This window comes from Mixophyes fleayi, chromosome 4 (assembly GCF_038048845.1).
Source record: "Mixophyes fleayi isolate aMixFle1 chromosome 4, aMixFle1.hap1, whole genome shotgun sequence".
Taxonomy (NCBI): Eukaryota; Metazoa; Chordata; class Amphibia; order Anura; family Limnodynastidae; genus Mixophyes; species Mixophyes fleayi.
Genome location: NC_134405.1, coordinates 163,424,474 through 163,443,674, shown reverse-complemented (window position 1 = coordinate 163,443,674; position 19,201 = coordinate 163,424,474). Strand labels below are relative to the sequence as shown.

Here is a 19,201-nt window from a genome sequence, read left to right as displayed (position 1 = left end):
TAAAAAAACCTAAGAGAATGAAGATTAATTGTGTAAGTGTAGAATGAAAAAAAGTATGCACACCAATTATTATCAAAAGATCATTGGCAAAAGAATTGCAGGAGCCTAATGCAGTGGAGAAACACATTAATGACTTACAGACCTGTCGCTCTTTGGATTATACATATCTAAATAAGTTCCTTCTGTTGTGGAAAGTTATAAACTTCTATAGGAATGAGGAGAACATTGTACCAGGATTACGCATTGCTTATCAGTAAAAATAATATACTGGAGGGACTTCTTCATAGTTTCACAGTCCTACATTATACCACTAACTAATGTCTGTTTATCTATCTCATTATGTTATCACTGTTTTGGACTCTGTTTTCCTATGATTCAAGAATTATTCCTTTGTGTGTTACTTTGCTCCACATACTGATAAATAGGGATATGAGCTTCCCAAATTTTATGCAGAGATGCTTACAATTTTAAAATAGTTTAATTTGTTATATCTACACTGGTTTCTGTATTACCGGTATATTTTAAATTTGTTATTTAACTTATAGATATGGTTTATTTTTTTAGAACCATCAAACTTAAAGTTATGATTCTAATTTCAGTTATTAATCCTCTTTTGGTGAAAACTAAAATTGTAATCAAGGCTGTCAGCAATGACTCAAATCCCACTACATAAAAAGATGACGTCATGTCAGAGATATTTATTACAACTTCATGCTGTTCTATTTTACAAAGCGCTCTTTAGAAAGATTTCTCAAATATTTACACTGAAGTAAATGAAATATCAAGTGCTAAGAGATCGTTCACACCTACTCGCTGTTAATGTAATTATCAGCTGCCAACACCTGAAAACCACATTAAAAATAGCTTGCATGGTTTCTTATGGACTCATTCTTACTATTATGTTCTAAAATATTAATGCTGCATTTAAACTTTTGTTTTTTTTAATTTGAGTTTTGAATGATATTTTTATATCAATTGTCTGTGGAGTTTTGTTGCACCTTACAAATACACAAGTGTATTAGTACTTTGTATTACTTATATGAAACAACATAAAATAAATGTACACACCAGTAAATAAATTAGACTTTATAAGCATTATGTACATGTGTTTACATTTTATGATTAATACACTTTCATCCAATTAACACGTGCTGTGGTACAGACGCAGGGTGTACACAGGTGTATTGAACCTATGGACTTGTCCATATGTTTGATACTGGCCATAATAGGTTAAATAATTTAGCTTCAGAGTGTAAATCTATAGTGTGCATCTATCTATATCTATCTATGGTCCCGCGGCCTCCATCTTTAAGTGGAGGAGGCACTGGGTGCCGTATGCGTAAAATTAAAATAAATATGTATTTAATAAATTAAATTTGTTTCGGAGCCGGGGTTGTTAATACCCAAAGAGATTAATCAAAACCCCACGTGTGTGTTATATTATCTAAAATATAGATTTGTACCAGGAGGGTTAATACCCGGCGGCGCAGCAGCTAGGCGCCAGAAAGAATAAAACTGTATGTTAACTGAATGAATATATTTAATGTATAGGCGCTTCGGCATTTAACAGACGCACAGCACCAAAAGGGTTAACTCCCGGTGCTAGGTGCCAGGAGTGTAACTATGATCAACAGAGAAGAGCTTATACTCTAACCTGTTCCCCAGCTGTCCTGTGTTGAAACCAGCGCCACTACCCATCAGTCCTGATCCATAGTAAATGGTTAGGAGGTACCAGCCAACCCACAGCAAAGAGGTGCAGCAGCAGCTACACCAGCTTCCCATAAGTAAGCGGTTCTGGACACCGTTGAAGGAGTCTAGTGGTGGCAGCCAACTTCTCCTACAACTATTGTGTAGTTGGCATTCGCAGTCAGCGAGTGTCTGGTGGCAAGGTGATACCAGTAGGAGTTGCAGTCGGTTACTGATGGTGAGAAAGAAACTCAGATAAACAACCCTTCATCGTTCTTCCCTAACAGACCGGGTGGCGAAGTAATCCCATCCCGTCACAATATGTATATATTAAGAACGAATAAGAGGCAAAATAACTTCACATACAGAAACAGAATATAGAATTCAAGAAATTGACAAATCGCACATCAGTAAAGAAATTAGATTTTATTGACAATATTTATTTGTACATATATTAACATTTCAGGTTGTATACAGATGACATATAGAGCATGTAAAAAAGGGTTTCTTATTGGTTCGCTATGAAAAGGTCACTATTTCCAAGTGCTTTACGTTTTAAATTTAAACAACACAGCACGTAAGAGACAACATCATAAATTTAATAATGCTCGCCCACGCTGTTGGGAGGAACTATCGGCAGAACTGTTGGACAGCTGGTCGTGAGCACGTACACACTTCAGAATTGGCAGAACATTGTTCTATCATATACAGTGATTTTTAGTCAGTTTATAAAATGAAAGGAAACTATACAGTGTGTTTTGGTACAATAAAACATGATCATTGGAGCGTACACATGCAATATCGGACCGAAAGGTCGTTTATCGTGTAATTGTGGGAAAACCCTGTAATGTGTGCCCAGCTTTACGACTGCATGGCTATTTACTGAATCCATGGCAATAAAGTTAAGAGAGAATAAAACCAGGATTAAGGAAGATTCATTTAAAACCATAGGTAAAACTGTAAGGACACAGCTGGAATGGAAAGTATTAGGCTGCATGTGTTACCAATCGTGCTAAACCCACACTACATCTCAGTTCTCAAAGTCTCATTATCTCTGGATATATATATATAAAGATTGAGTACAGATGAGCACATAAAATAGGAATTTCCCCTGTACCTTATTTGATCCCTGCAAGAACTCTCTCAAACACATTTTATTAGATTTCAAGAGTGGGCACGTTGATTCTGGTCACTCATGGGTCAATCCCGTGACTGAGATCATCTGCCAAAAGGATTTTCGGGCATGCCTGAAAACTATCCAATCAACTTTAAATCTGATTGCTCTTAGTCTTTACCCATGTTCTCAGGCCTCATGAGCTGCAATTTTAGGGCAATTTTCAAGTCCCACAGTGAGGGTGGGGGCAGCATATGGCCTGTGCAACATGAAAGACTTTGTAGAAGCTAAGAAAACTGTCAAACATTTATACAGAGATGCAAAACATTGCAAATTTGATATGCTCTTCAAAAAACCATTACAAATGTTTTTGATGAATACAATGTAGTAGCTACAAAGTACAGGTAGTGGAAGAAAACCTTGAAATACCAACAGAATGTCACTCATGGGCCAGTTGGCCACCTCGTACTGCCAATACAGCCATGGTATTGATTCTTCCAATGCCTGGAATTGTGCAGTAGGGGCAGCAACATTCACTCACCTGATGCCTGGTGGAGGTTCTCTAAAGTGTCGTTCCAGATTTTTAGTATTAAAAACACTATAAAAGTACACAAGAAAAAAAAATGTAGACTGGTCTGCTTATGTGCTCTCTAATGTTTGAAGAAAGTACCTTAAGTACCAACAGTACTGGCCATATAGTGATCAATAGAACATGAGTTTGAAGCCTGTTACTGCTACGTTCACATTCCACTAAATGGAGCATAGAGCAAAGTGGTGTGCAGTAGTGGAATAATAGTTGTAGCTGCTGGTGGGAACAGTGTGTGGGGCTATTATAAAAGAGCAGCATTTCTGCACAGTTACCAGAGATGTGTTAGGAGCAACAAAAACAGAAGGTTGAAGTTGTTTATCCTGTTACATAACAGAAACCGGTCTCACACAATCAAACACTACTTCAACAGCAGCCCTTTCACATTGTGGTCTACAATTCACTTACACCTCCAGGCCTAGAATCAGACAAGAAAGTGGGGCTTGACTCCTCCTGTCCCCAATATGCACATTCCAAGCGCTCCAACCTTTTGAAGTACAACCTAGATTTTCCACCCCTTGTCTCTGTGTGTTGTCCCCTTGGCCCATCTAACAATTCCCTGACCATTTCTTATCCTCTGAGATCCCCGCTATTATCTTGTGTGATTTTAACAACCAAAATAATGACTTTTTCCTTCTACTTCTCTATTATCTTCTAACCTACTATCTCTTGGCCTCTCCCAAAGGACCAACTATTCTTCTCATTATGATGGCTGCATTTTGATTTTGTTTTGAGACTTTGTTCAGTTTCTAATTTCTTAAACACTCTTTTCCCTCCCTCAGACTATTAACTACAATTTCTCCTCCATCAATTTAACCTCTTTATGTTTTAACTTAACCAAGTCTTCTTATAACTGTAAGAATCTCCGTTCTACAAATATAACTTTCACCTCACTGGAACAACTTCACCCCCCAAAGTCCTATTATATTGTTATTCAACGAGAGGTTACAACAATAAAATTAATAAGAAAGGAGGTTCTGGAAAATGGTGTGTGTGGGGGAGGGGGGGCGTCATCTTGATATGCTGACATTTGTAGGTAGTCTATTAAATAGTAAATAATAGCAGCAATATTGAATAGCAGAGGAACTATATGTATACAGTGGGGTTCTGAGTAGTTGTTGAGAGCATGATTAGACTATGGGGGTCTGTGGGTGGGTGGGGGAGCTAGACTATAGTGATGAGGTCATTTGTAGGGATTGGATTTGATGAAAGAGCCACAGGGCCCAGACTTGGTAAAAAGTGTTATCTTTAGCAGAGGCAGCCTGGGCTGGGGGGCAGGGGAACATATGACCCTGGGTCTGTCCCACAGTGGACTACCTTGGGCTGGCTCTGCATTTTTTTCCCTTTAAAATAGGCTGCCGAGTCAAATCATGCCCCCCGGGCTGAAATTTGTCAACCCTCCCCTGATCTTTATCATGTAGGTGTTAGGTGATCTACTCTATTCGGGATACTAACCAAAAATAAGATTTCAAGGAAAAAACATGTGGTGGATTTATCGATGCAAAATTTAGCTGCAGTTACATTGTGGGATGTGATTTTGCAGAGTATTTATCTGCGTCTTGAAGGAGTAACAAAGGAGGAAGGTCCGGGAGCCCATGGAGACCAGGCACGGAAGGAGAGAGAGGAGATTCCAGGTCCCATCCCTAAAGCTCTATATTTTAGGAGAGGTCTACCAAATATGTAGGAATGTTTCTGCACGACCCAAATAATTTATGGTCAGAGTAATTGTTTTGTAGAGCTTCAAAGGATAGAAAGGAATCCCTGTCAGAGAGGTTGAATACAAAATGTATCCCACGGCTGATCCAAATTTGGTAAAAAGTGTGATAGGGACGGAGGGGTGCATCCTTCAATAGTACCATTTTTTATGAGGATAGGTTCTGAGTGGGTGCCATTGACCAGGACTCTGACTGTGGGCTGGATATAAAGAGCAATAACACCTGTGAGAAAACTTCCAGACAGGCCAAAATGGTTCAAAGTGTTGGTCATTTGAAAAAGGGGAGTTTACGAAGTCAGGAAGGGTAAAGATCCTCCTCCATGCCTAGACTTCTTAATTTCTGTAATGTAGTGGGTATGGTCTGATGATAACTTCTCAGGGGCCACATAATTTTAAATAGGGGCTTTCCCCTCTTTCAAACAAGGGTACCCAGAGTGTGTAGGAGCCAGTATGGGGAAGATTGGAAACTTTTAGTGCCCTTCCCCATCTCCTGGCTATTCAAATATTTCTGTAATGCTGTGAACGGAGCTCTGGCGCGCTTAATGGCATCATCACGCACCTGTGCGATAACATCATTATGTCAGGACTCATCTTTAGCACTTTTGAGGCACATGTGCAGGACAAGTCCCACTTGTCCTTAACACTGAAGAGGTTAAATGTATTTAATCATTTTCACAACCCTCCCACACTAATCCCTCTGACCACATCACTGTACTAGATTTTGCCTACTATTTCAATGACAAGAATTGAATGAAGTGGTAACCGCTACCCTGAGTAACAACTTGCTTAGTTTCTTTGCTGCATATTCTGGCGCCTTCTCTTCATCTGATCCCACAAATAAAGATAAAATCTCTACCCTCTTCTACTCCTCAAACTCTACTACCTGTGAATTGAGTGTACAATCACAATATCCTTTCAGAAATCAGTCAGTCATTCTATGTGTCCGGTGCACATCCTGCATCCAGCTTTAACAAACATCTGTAATCTCTCCTTATCCACTGGTATCTTTCCTTTTTTATTATTATTATTATTATTATTATTATTATTATTATTATTATTATTATTATTATTATTATGTGGTCATTATTTCTGAAAAAAAAACCAAAAAAAAAAACCCATACATCTGAACCAAGTGTACTTTCTCTCCGCTCCCTTGCCTATCCAAGCCTCTTGAAAGGCTTGCCATTGCTCACTTCTAATTCTCCTGGACTTGACACTGTTAACCTCTTACTTCTGATACAACTGCTACATTTCCTATCCTGGTTTTCATCCTACTTGCTCCATCAGTGTTCATATCTCTGAATCCACCTAACTGAGATTTCTATTGACAAAACAACATACACCCTACCTCTCAAGCTTGCTGACTAGGTGTCATCCTTGACTCAGAACTATGTTTCCAAACCCAGTTATATATGCATCTAAGAACATTTCCAGAATACGCACATATCTCACACAAGAAGCTGCAAAAACTTTCATTCATGAAATCATAATCTCCTGCACTAGCTATTGCAGTTATTTTACTCGTCTTCCCCTAAAAAGACTTTCAACTCCACAATCCATTTTGAATGCAGTGTCTAGACTAATTTTCCTTGCAAAATGTTCTTCTACTGCTTCAAAATACTTCTACTAACATACAATACAAGCCATTACCAAAACTGCAGCAAACATCTCTTTAATTGGTCTCAAAATATTTCCCAACTTGACCCCTATGCTCTGTCCAAGATCTGCGCCACTCAGTCACACAGATGAACTACTCCCATTCCCAGTACAGGACTTTTCAGGCTGCACCATTTCTGTGGAATTCCGTGCAACTAGAGTTTCCCAAAGACTATAAACGTTCAAGTGTTCCCTTAAACCTCACATCTTTAAGCAAACTATCATATTCACAAAAACACCTTCATCTCCCTAAGCTATTTTACCCAATTACCACCCCTATATACAATCCACACAAAACTTACATTTATTCTCAATGATCAAACAACCTTTTTCCCACTGCTATCTGGCTGGACCAATACGCAATGTGTGGAACTTAACCCCATGTAAGAAACTACTATATTACTATATATTGTAAGCTTGTAAGCCGGGACCCTTTACCTCTTTGTTTGTCAATACCCATTCTTGTTTTATAATTGTGCTTGCTCCCCACTGTAAAGCGCTAAGCAGTATGCTGTCACTATATAAATGTTAACAATAATAATAATAATAATAATAATAATAATAATAATAATAATAATAATAAACAGGGTATTGTTCATCCTGTAGCCTCACTGTAAAAACAAACACACATATGAGCGTCTCTGTACTTCTATTATGTAGTACTGAGTAGAACAGTGCTACCCTAAAGAAATTGCTGTACCATAATAATGTAATATTGTATTTCCTCCTTTAAATTAAAAAAGGGTCTTGAAAACCAAGCCTAAACAAGTCATTCTTACCCTGAGCTGAGTTACTGTGGTTTGCTGCATTTACAGAGACCTGTCTAAAGGTTTTTCTGAAAAATAGAGGAAAAAGCCAAGAACAAGCTGTTCATAACAAATAATGTTTTGATCTTCAGAAATTTATATTTTGACATGTAATTTTTAACATGAGAAAAGCAAGAATTATAAAATGACTGCAATGCAACACAATAGTTAGTGCAAAAACGTTGTACGTCTAAATCCAAGTTTATGCCAAAAGGAAACACTGACGGCAAAGCTATGTTCAAACTATATCTGTATCTGATTATTCTAGTAACTCTACTTGGACAAAATCCAGAACGGACAAAAGAGGATCATTAAAAGGGTTCTGAACCATACGCATAGCCAAAGAATGTCCATGAACCACCTGAGGGAATGTATAGATTCACAAAATGAGGTACTGGATTCAGCAGGAATAAATATTTTCGCATTATAGCTAATTATATATATATATATATATATATATATATATATATATATATATATATATATATATTATAAAAGCCTAGCGGCGTGTGTTAGACTGTGTAGAAAAAAAAAAAAACAAGCTGCAGCGCCACCTGCTGGGCGGAGTTATACACTGACCTACTAAATTCTTAGCATTATCTAATATATAAATGTAAAAGCCTAGCGGCGTGTGTTAGTGTGTGTGGAAAAAACTATTTTCTCAGAAAGGGCTCATCCAATTGACCTGAAATTTGGTATACTGACATTATTTGACAAAAAAATTAGAATAGTCAAGTCAATTAACTTCCATCATCCCCCCTTCCCCCCTGTGGGAGGGGTAGTAAAGGCTAAATTTACGAGTTGAGGGGTCAAACTCATTTTCGTGAGGTAATTTTACCTCATGAACGCACATTAAAAAGGGCGCTTGCGTCGGGAAGTAACGCTCTTCCCCTGAGGAGGCCTGGGCTAGGCCAAAATGCATGACAAGAACCTTTTTAAGACCTTAAGTAGCTTGATTTGACTAGAATGCATGAGTATCATGCACGGGTTAACACATATATATATATATATATATATATATATTATAACATTTCAAGTGTTACATGTACATTCAATCAAGATCACCACTCTACCAGACATATCTGCATGGACACCACACATTGGACAGTGGATGGATGCCACGTCCATCCTCCCTTTAATACATAAAACAACAAACTTCAAAACCTGTTCAGTTCTTTCAGGAGAGATGACTGGAGTTATGAATAGACAGGCAGTTACAGCATGCAATATCCAGGTAATGGTAGAAGATGGACGAGGTGGAGAGGAGGGGTACACTGGTCGACATTCCATTTCAAATATGGGCATTTTATAAGCTTTTAACCATGATTAAAAAGGATTTATAAAAGGTCATAAAGTGAAAGGTACAGCATAGGATGCTAAAAAATCATGCAGTACAGTCGCTAATGAAAACTATTTCATTTATACTGAATTCAATCACCCTACCACACATTCCCAACTATATGATTTATATAACAGAATTAAAAACATATCTAAACTACAGCTTGCTAGATATATGTGCCAATTAACCCACGTACCAATTAACCCATTATAAACCATACATATTTAGTGTGCGGTGTAGTCACAAAGTTAGGCATTAGACAGTCATCACTTACCATGTGCACTTCCTACTATTATATCTCCAGCGGTTGAAGACATTGATGAGGATGCAGCATACAGGTACTTGGCTTTCAGCTCACCCTTCTCTGTGCAAATATTAACAGATGTTCCTAGCAATTTTTCAATATCTACTGTCTGTGAAACAAGCACATGAGCCAACTTTACTTGCATTAAAGAGAACAAACAAAATTACAAAAATCAAAAACATAAACATATACATAATAAAGCAACAGTCACTAAAGATATAAAGGCCAACACTCAATCTTGTGTTAGCATTTGTGAAGATTAGGGCGAGATTTTTATTAAATAGCATTAATAACAATCATAAAGGATACTGGTGCCCAATTTTAAACTTCTAAAACATAGCAGACATGTAACTATTCAAATGTAGGCTGCTAAAAACAAAAAAAAACAAACTTTGTGAGCACCAAATGTGGCACAAGCAGCATTTTAATGATTAATGAAAAAGTACTATTCATTTAAAATAATATAGAAAAGTTACTTCTGTGGGTTACGCACACTCAGTATGGGACCACAAGATATATGTATACTTCTATTTATTTAGAGCACTGGGGGTCAGGAAAAGTATATAAATAATATGGGAGGCTACCAAAATTAAAAAGGATCAAAGGCACATAGGATAAGAGGGCCTTTTTCCCAATGAGCCTAGTTACAGGCTTTAATTAGTGTAAGATGCACAGAGATGGAGCGATAGCCATAACTATAGATAAGGTTGAGCTCAGCCTGTCATTAAAACCCTCGATTTCAGGGACTAATAATACAATTTAACGATCTGCACGTAAATTGGCATGTAGAGAGATATTGCTAGTGATTACTTTAAGAGGAGTTTCAAGAAAATAGAGAGGGTTTTTTTTTTTTTTTAACGTTCGTTTTAACCATTAGGTCTTTAACCCCCCAAAAACTGAAGACAGTCAGAAAAGTAATTCATGAACCTTGGCATTGGATATGCTCCAGTGTTACTGATCCGGACCATTCTCTGACTTTTCTCCTGTCTGTCGTTTTGGTACTGCTACTGGTTTTGATTGTTTTGCTGCCCCAGCTTGTCCTGGTGTTCCTTTTACTCCTCAGTTTGGCACTGCAAACCAGGCAGGGGGGTTGGTTGCTCATTAGACTCTGCACCATTGTTACTGCCAGCACCAACTCTGGCTGGCAATAAAGAATCCACTAAATTCCCTGCTGACAGTGAAAGGGTTAAGCTTTTATGCTGGAATGATTTTGGTGCAGGGACCCTGCTTTCCTCTTCCACCTACTAATCTGCAGGGACCAGCAATTGTCTTTGATGGCCAATGCAGCATTTGCAATACTATGCAATGATAATGCAGGACTCACTGTATTAGTGATCCCAGCACTCTGACAGAATCATTGACTCAAAATAAAAAGAAATAAAACATCCTGGTGCTGGGAGCCCTACCCATCCATCACTGCTGCAAAGCGAATGGCCCTCAATCGAGCCCTGCGGTTAAAACTTGTACTGGTTGGGTAGACAAAAACACAAAAAAAAAAAAACAGATTTGGCCTTAAGGGCTCTATCCATCTCCCATGCTATTGCGGAATGTATAGACTTTGGTAACGCGGATGTCCAGCACGCATTTTGCTTGAGCATGCTATTATACAATAGCTGGAAACAAAATAACAGAACACTTGAGCCACAAATATCCTTTCAGTAAAGTAATACCTAGGTCATAGCAAGTAGTTAGTATGTGCTTCTACGTACTTAAATATCTATACAGGTTATCTCATAAAATCATTGGGTGCACGCACAAACTTTATTACTTTAAATAAGCATGCCTGGAATAACAGAACATACATACAGGCCAAAATGAGGAAAGCTGGAAATGTTGCAATATTGATAGACTAAGTAATTGTGCATTACATGTTGGGACAGCAACAAGATCATTTTATTTAACGGTAATGTACTCCTCCCGGTTTTCAATTTCTAATCCTTTCTTTTAAAGACAATTCAAAGGGATGTGGATGTTCAGGGACATATATGACTGGACCCATTTTATACATATTCATTGCTACACTAAAGGTCTTCCCACACCCATGAAATTGCATAGCAACACCCACTATGAAATGTACAAAGGAGTACCACAATGTTGAAATAAAACTAGAAGAAAATCCAACACAAAGTATATGTAAACATTTTTAAAGTAAAATAAAAAAACACATATTTACTGAGGCGGAGTATCTTGCTGCTTGCATGTTGCCCTTTTGACCTGTACGTGGTAATTTTCCATGAACATAGTCTTCAAAAACTGTAGTGCATTTGAATTCCCAAAACATTCCCTGTACCAGATTGTGTGCCAGTGGGAACATTTCTTTGCAATCTAGTGGTTATTTTTAGTCTTATGTCATACATTTAGACTATTAATAACAGAATATAATTGCAGAGGTCTTTGGCAGAGTTACGTGGTTTAATTCTCCATAAAATATCCCCTAACCTTATTTTCCATTACTTTTACATGCTGACCACACATATACTTTGACCAGACAGCATAATTATTGAAATTTACAGTAAAAAAAAAAAAAAAAAAAAAGCCAAACCAGAAAGAGCCTGTGGCCTTGTGTCCTTTTTTCTGTTGTCCATCCAATTAAATGAACTTCAAACAAGACTTGAGTGAGTTTGTGAGGGGGAAGGGAAAGCCATAGCACACATGTGAGATAGTCATGGACAAACTACATTATTATAACCATATGGGTCCCAGATCAAACATCAAAAGTTTGAAAATGAAGTTTTACAGGGAGAGATACTAAAACACAGTATATGATAATACATAGCGATAAGCATGACTCTCACAATTACAGTGAAGATACATTAATTCTAATTTCCCCACACGTCAATACACACGAAAATCTAAATTACAACATCTAAACCAGGCCTGTCCAACCTGCAGCCCTCCACGTGTTGTGAAACTACAAGCCCTAGCATGCTTTGCCGGTAGACAACTAGTTGATAGCTGGAAGGGCATGCTGGGACTTGTAGTTTCACAACACCTGGAGGGCCGCAGGTTGGACAGGCCTGATCTAAACCATGAGTGCAACAAGCAGGGTCGCAGCTCCAGCTGGGCCTGGTAGATGAGGGAGCACGATAGGGCCCTGTGTAGCTCCAGCTGGGCCTGGTAGATGAGGGAGCATGATAGGGCCTTGTGTAGCTCCAGCTACTGTTCTCCTGTGAATCCTGGACTCAGAGGACAACAGTGTTATGTCAGCCTATACCACTTGCTGCTGGAAGCTCCAGATTGCTCAGAGGGAATTCTGATGTGCTCTACCCCTCTGAGCAGTAAGTGCAGAATGCCACGCAGCAGAGCGGCAGACAAGAGGAGGACCAACAAGTTAAGTGAGGGGTTGGGAGTGGGGAGGAGATGGAGCCCCAAATTTCTATTTATGCTCTAGATCTAAACCAAGCGACTTTGGGGATAACAACCTTTGTGGATAGGCAACATAAAAGTTTATGCAACATGGAGGCTTAGCAGTAAAAGTTGTCAAAAGAAGGACTAGTGATCCAAATTAAGCTAATATCACTGTGCAAAGATGTAGAGACTTTCATGTGAAGAGTAACTGCCCACATAATATACAGGTGAGTGACTGCCCACATAATACACAATTTAGATTTGGGAAAATTGTTATGATGATGATAGCCAAATCGATTTGCCCTTCCATTTTAGTGTGCAAGACACAGAATTATTGTCCCTACGGTTCTACTATTTACATTTCATTCATTTTAATATGAAGGTTAGTATTTGGCTGAATTCTGAACTATGGATTTGGTGCTTTGCTAATTAAAACAATGCCTGCGTCTTCCCAGATAGTATAGTGAATTAAAAGCTTTATAAATGTACCATCTTGTGGCAAAAGACAAAATTACAGACAAGGAGATAGAAATAATGAAATTGAATCACATTTTACACTCTCTCTCTCCTTGGTTACATAAATTGTAACCCACAGCAACTCTTCTTTATTTGTGATTCAAGGGAAATTGTATTCTTGTAATACATAGAAAATAAAAATAAAAAAACGTAATTGTGAACTGAATTGACTGGTGTCATTAGTCACTCAGCAAATCACAAGCAATTTACCACTCTGGCCACCATATAATTGGCTGGCATTGACCACGCATCAATAGAGACTAATTTAATCTCAAATTTATGACAAAGGTTCATTCAGTTCAATGGGGTTCCCACATATATAGCACATAACCCTATTGAAGTGAACAGGCATTTGAAATGATTGGAACAATAATATGAATGGTAAAAAAATCCAGCACAAAGCTTGTTTAACCCCTAGTGCAGTACATGCCAAACATTCTCAATTCTAGGCACCCTTAGGTGCTCCATCATTTTTCAAGGCACCCCTAAGCCAAAATAATTACCAAGTAGTCCCCCGCCTTGCTTACCACTGGCCCAGGCTGCGGCACCCCTGTGAGATCACCATGGCACCCCAGGGAGCAGTGGCGCACAGTTTGGGAACTAGTGCCCTAGTGGGTATGTATGCATGTGCTCCCATAGAAACTTTGTCAAGTGTGTTGGCAAACGCTAAAAACACTGAAATTGAGAAATGAGCAACCAACACAAATCATGTATGAGCACAAATGAGTATTGACATATGCAATAGCATGGGTATTATTTTCACATGCGGGTGCATGATTTGCATTTTACAAATGCACAAATCACGTGCAACGTTTAAACGCCAGTGGGCAAGGGGCCTTAGAATGGCACAATGATCTCAATGCAAACAATGCAAGATTCAAGCCATCAAGGAATTATTTTTAATCCAGGAAATTGTAAAACTATGTATGACAAACAAATCCCTTTCTTTGGTAAAAATAGATTATATTGGTTAACATTGAATGTTGATGGTCAAAAATGTGGTTAAGTTGGAAAAATATATTTATAAATATAAAGGTAATAAGTTGAAGTACAATAGCATTTGGGAATCTTGGATTAGTTAAAAGGGTCCACAATTACATTTTATATTTGCAACATAAATGTGGCCCATCTCATAGATTGACAATATGGACAGAGCAATGTGGTGGTGGAGCTTGGAAGTGTGTGCTGGCACCTGGTAGCCTCAGGCTACAGGTAATGGAGAAAGTCCAAGAGGAGGTACTCTCCTTATTAGCACTAACCCCTTTAAGAATAAATCAACCCAATTTAGTAAATACCAATGATAAATAGATTATACTTACACTGTGAGCCAAAGCATGGATATCCACATTCCCATGGACTGTGCCCAGACAAACCACTTTGCCTCCTTTTGTACGAATGTGAACATTGTGACCCTGAAATTGCAAATATATATTACTGCCTGAAATAAAAAAGGGGAATCTTCTACCTTTAAGGATAAGCCCCCGTTTAACATTAATATATAGCAAAGGCTTTGTATTATTGAGCTGAACAATAAGTATAAATAACTGGAGTGTTCACCATGCCCTCTATGGCTCCTCTGCAGTAGGTTGTCATTTTAGTTAGGGAGGTGCTTCTCTAACTAAACAGAGTCTGAGTAACAGCTTGGCAGACTGGCTATGCAGAGTATGGATTGGTTGATTCGTACCCAGGGCAGGGAGAGTGATGTCGTAGTAGATCCGTTACAGTAGGGCTGCAAGCGCTTGTACCCTTCCCAAAGTGGGACAGTTTCAGATAAGCACTCACTTTTACCACATCTTATACACACACATTTTATCAAATTGATTTATGGTATTCACTTAATGAACTACATCACCCTTAAATACAAGAACATTTGTTAGAACAATAGGAACATTCTCTAACTTTCTGCTGAATGAGTCCCCTTTATCTTGGCCAACTCATACCTCAAGTACATGCTAAATAAGATTTATGTATTATATTTAAAATGGATATTAATGTTTGCTCAAAAATCTATAGACAAGCAAGATCTGCCACTTTCAGCAATATTCAGCGTTAACATAGCAAGCTCTCATTCTAGTTGCATATTGTTTGTATTGAGAAGAATGTAATGTACAAGGACTATTGACACCTATGTTACAATTTGTACAATTTAGTGTAGATAATACTCTGTAGATAATACTCTAATGCAGTGGTTCCCAAACTTTTGCAGTTCGCAGCACCCTTAGAGTCTCCAAATTTTTTTAAGGCACCCCTCCAAAATAATTATTGAGCAGTCCTGTTTTAGAAGTAGTTGGGTCAAAGAATTGTAATAAGTATTTAGGTCAGGACAGAAATACTTATTTAGTTGTATGCAAAAATGCCCCCTCTGCATCCAGACACTCTGCCCTCAGGCACTCTGCCCCCTCTGCATCCAGACACACTGCCCCCTCTGCATCCAGACACACTGCCCCCTCCGCCCTCTTTCACGCTGTCCCCCCTCATCTGCCCTCTCTCACGCTGTGTCCCCCTCCTCTGCCCTCTCACGCTGTGTCCCCCTCCTCTGCCCCTCTCACGCTGTGTCCCCCTCCACTGCCCCGCTGTGCCCCTCCTCTGCTCTGTCCCCCTCATCTGCCCCGCTGTCACCATCCTCTGCTCTGTCTCCCTCCTCTGCTCTCTGTCACCCTCCTCTGCTCTCTGTCACCCTCCTCTGCCCCGCTGTCACCCTCCTCGGCTCTCTATCCCCATCCACGGCTCTCTGTCCCCATCCTCTGCCCCGCTGTCCCCCTCCTCTGCCCCGCTGTCCCCCTCCTCTGCCCCGCTGCACCCATCCTCTGCCCCTCTGTCCCCATCCTCTGCCCCTCTGTCCCCATCCTCTGCCCCTCTGTGCCCATCCTCTGCTCTCTGTCGCGATCCCTCTCACTCTGCCCCGCGCCAGCCATTAAAAAAAAAACCCAAAAAAACCACAGAAACTTACCAATCCGTCGGGCGCCGGGACCCAGCAGCCTCCTGCTGGGTCCCGCGGCACCCCAGTGACAGCGCCGCGGCACCCCTGGGAGCCGCAGCGCACAGTTTGGGAACCGCCGCTCTAATGTGTATAATACTCTGTATAACATAACTGGAAATTATTTACAATTTATAGACAGATGCTATTTATTTTCTTAAACTATTTTATTGCAAACAAAAATCAATATTGTTAGGCATATATTTAAGTGTGAACAACTTTAACAAAAGGAAAAAATGGAAACAATAGGCACCTAAGCAAGTATGTGACCTATCTCAGAGTCCATGCAGTCTGCTGTTCTAGAAAATAATTACACAGAACCAAATGTGCCTTATGGTAAAGTAGTCTTTGGAGCACAGTATGCATATGCACACACAGCCCTGTCATACGGATGATCACCTCAGAAGTACAAGATAGTATACGTTTTACATGGGCCCATTTTTATACATTATCTTACACACATGCTGGCAGGAGGTAATACGGCCCACCTCCATACCTGGCACCACCAAGTCTAGAATATACCATTTAATCAGGAATTATCATCCAAACTTGTTTACAGTAATCCTTATATTTCCAAATTACTTGCAGTTTCATCATTGAGACAGTTTCCCTACATATCTATCTAACACACAGGACGCAAAGGAGATGACTATAACGGTCCGGATACAAGGAAGGAAGGCTACTAGAGGATAGTATAATAAAGATTAGCCAACAACTGTCGGGTTTGGTACACAGTGAAAGAAATAAGGCATAGAGTTTAGGCAGAGGCGTAGTTGAGGACAATCCAAGGTCAGTACATGAACAGTGGAAAGCTGGAGGTAGAATGCAGCAAAAGGAACAGGCACCAGATTGCTGACAGGAGCACAGTAATCTGGCAAGGAAGACAGGAACAGGCAAGACTTATACAGGAAATCAGAGGGTGGAGCTAGAACACAGAGTAAAGGCATGAAGCTGTCCAGCAGCCAGAATAGCACAGTCAGCAGAGCAGCAATATCCAGAGGCAGAAGCTCCAAGTTCAAACCCTGAGAATGACCGTCTGTTGTGCCTTCAAGAGCATGGTGGTCATTTCCTGTCTTAAATAGCAATACAGACACAAGTTGCCTAAAAAAATGTCATACTACCTCAGAAAATATTGCATTAATACAAAAATTAGTAAATGTACAATGATATACACTGATCAGCCACGACATTAAAAACACTGATAAGTGAAGTGAATAAAATTAATTATCTCATTACCATGGCACCTGTCAAGGAGTGGGATATATTAGGAAGCAAGTGAACAGATGGTTCTTGAAGTTGATGTAGAAAAATGGGCAAGCATAAGAATTTGAGCAAATGCTAGCTGCATCACAGACTGGTCAGAGTGCCAACCAAAAGTTTACCTGGGGAAGAGATAGCACCAGGATGCACTTTGGGAAGAAGGCAAGCCAGCAGAACCATTGTGATGCTCTGGGCAATGTTCTGCTGAGAAACCGTGGCATTCATGTGGATGTTACTTAGACACATACAGCCCTTCATAGCAACAGTATTCCATGATGGCAGTGGCCTCTTTCAGTAGGATAATGCACCATGCAAAATGTATTTAGAAATGGGTTGAAGAACATGACACAGAGTTCAAGGTGTTGACTTTGTCTCCAAATTCCCCAAATCTCAATCCGATAGAGCATCTGTGGGATGTGCTGGAAAAGCAAGCCCGAGCCATGGTGACTTACAGGGTTTAATTGATCTGCTGCTAATGTTTTGGTACCAGATACCACAGGACACCTTCAGAGGTCTTGTGGAGCCCACGCCTCGACAGGCAGATGTTTTAGCTGCATGAGGGGGACCTACACAATATTAGACAGGTGGTTTTAATGTTGTGGCTGATCTGTGTATATCAGGCACCCTGTACCACTTCTTTCTGTAGTATTATGGCTTTTCATTATTTACATTACTGCTCCCAGGGACAATGAAATGTGTCCAAGTGGATTTAGTGCTCTCCAGGACCATGGGAAATTCATCTTCTGGCTCAAGCTATGTCTCAGGGCTCCAAAACATAACTGTCTAGGTCCCCTGTCTGTCCTCCACTGTGGATACTCTGTTCACCATCCTAAATGTCTGTGTCACTCGCACTGCTATACAGACATGCAGGAGGAACGGGTAACTGCACAAATTATGTGATGACGTGCATGTTTTAATTTGACATGTAAATCCGGGTATGCAGCATGTGTGTATGTCATATGTCTCTGGATTTGGCTGATCTGGTAAACCTATACGCAACAGCCACTCACTTTGACATCATGTTAGTTATGTACAAAAAAAGCAACAACTAATCTTTTTTTGTTATAAGAGCTTGTTTCCAAGTTAGCTGCAATTAGATCTTTGTGTGAACGAGACCATCTTGTCCACTGTTACGACTTGTCCACTCTGGCTTCAATCAGTTTACTAGCTCTTCAGGAGTCTCCAAAACATAAACACCACTTGTACTCTATCCTTTTCAAAGTCTTATATTTATTTTTTTTTCTTCCGTCTCTTCGTGATAGACTAAACAAGGTAATTAAACATCACAGGTGAACTGTAGGTGCCCCTTTGCGGCAGCTGGTTTAATCTTCTTTGGGGTGGCCCACTTTTGGCAGAACATGAAACTAGATACAGTATGAATACACATGGCTTAAAATTTTATCCCAAGATCCATCCATTCAGTCCAAATGATTTATAAACAACAATCAGGCCTGATCTTTACTACAACATGTAGATTTTCATTATGTAATCTGAGCAATAATATTTAAGTTGTACTACAGAAGCTTTGTCACTCTTTGAGAACTAAATCTGATAAGTGATAAAAGTATAATTTATGGTTTGTACTTATGGGCACTTCCTATGTGCTTGTTTTATATTGTACTCTAGCCAGTTCCACCACATTTTATACAGCTGTTAATTTTTTTATTTTTTTTTAAATTAAACCTATTGTAAATATGTTAGCAATACACAGTGACACTTTCCAAATGCTTCTTGCTACATTTACTAGAGCGTTTCATTAATCTTTTTTAACAGCAGATAAAGCTGCAATGATTCCGGCTCCAGCAGAACATACAGTGGGTACATAGCTAGATCCCTTACAGTACGGCCTGAGAAATAGAGAACAAGAAGCAAGGCAGATTAAGAGATGAGACAGT

At 39.4% G+C, this 19,201-nt stretch overlaps 2 protein-coding genes across 3 annotated transcripts in view; one reads left to right on the top strand and one right to left on the bottom strand.

Annotated features, from left to right (window-relative positions):
• LOC142152281 (N-acyl-phosphatidylethanolamine-hydrolyzing phospholipase D-like) overlaps window positions 1-19,201 on the top strand; it is a 386,092-nt gene that overhangs the window by 303,892 nt on the left and 62,999 nt on the right. The window lies entirely within an intron of this gene.
• The window catches only part of FAM185A (family with sequence similarity 185 member A), a 44,527-nt gene that overhangs the window by 16,073 nt on the left and 9,253 nt on the right, over window positions 1-19,201 (bottom strand). The window contains exons 3-4 of one of the 2 annotated variants that reach the window (XM_075208730.1): window positions 14,389-14,481; window positions 9,176-9,314 (exon numbers count right to left, since the gene is read on the bottom strand). In XM_075208730.1, coding sequence (XP_075064831.1) covers window positions 9,176-9,314; window positions 14,389-14,481 — 232 coding nt within the window. The remainder of the gene's footprint in view (window positions 1-9,175; window positions 9,315-14,388; window positions 14,482-19,201) is intronic. The other variant, XM_075208733.1, reaches the window with a different exon arrangement.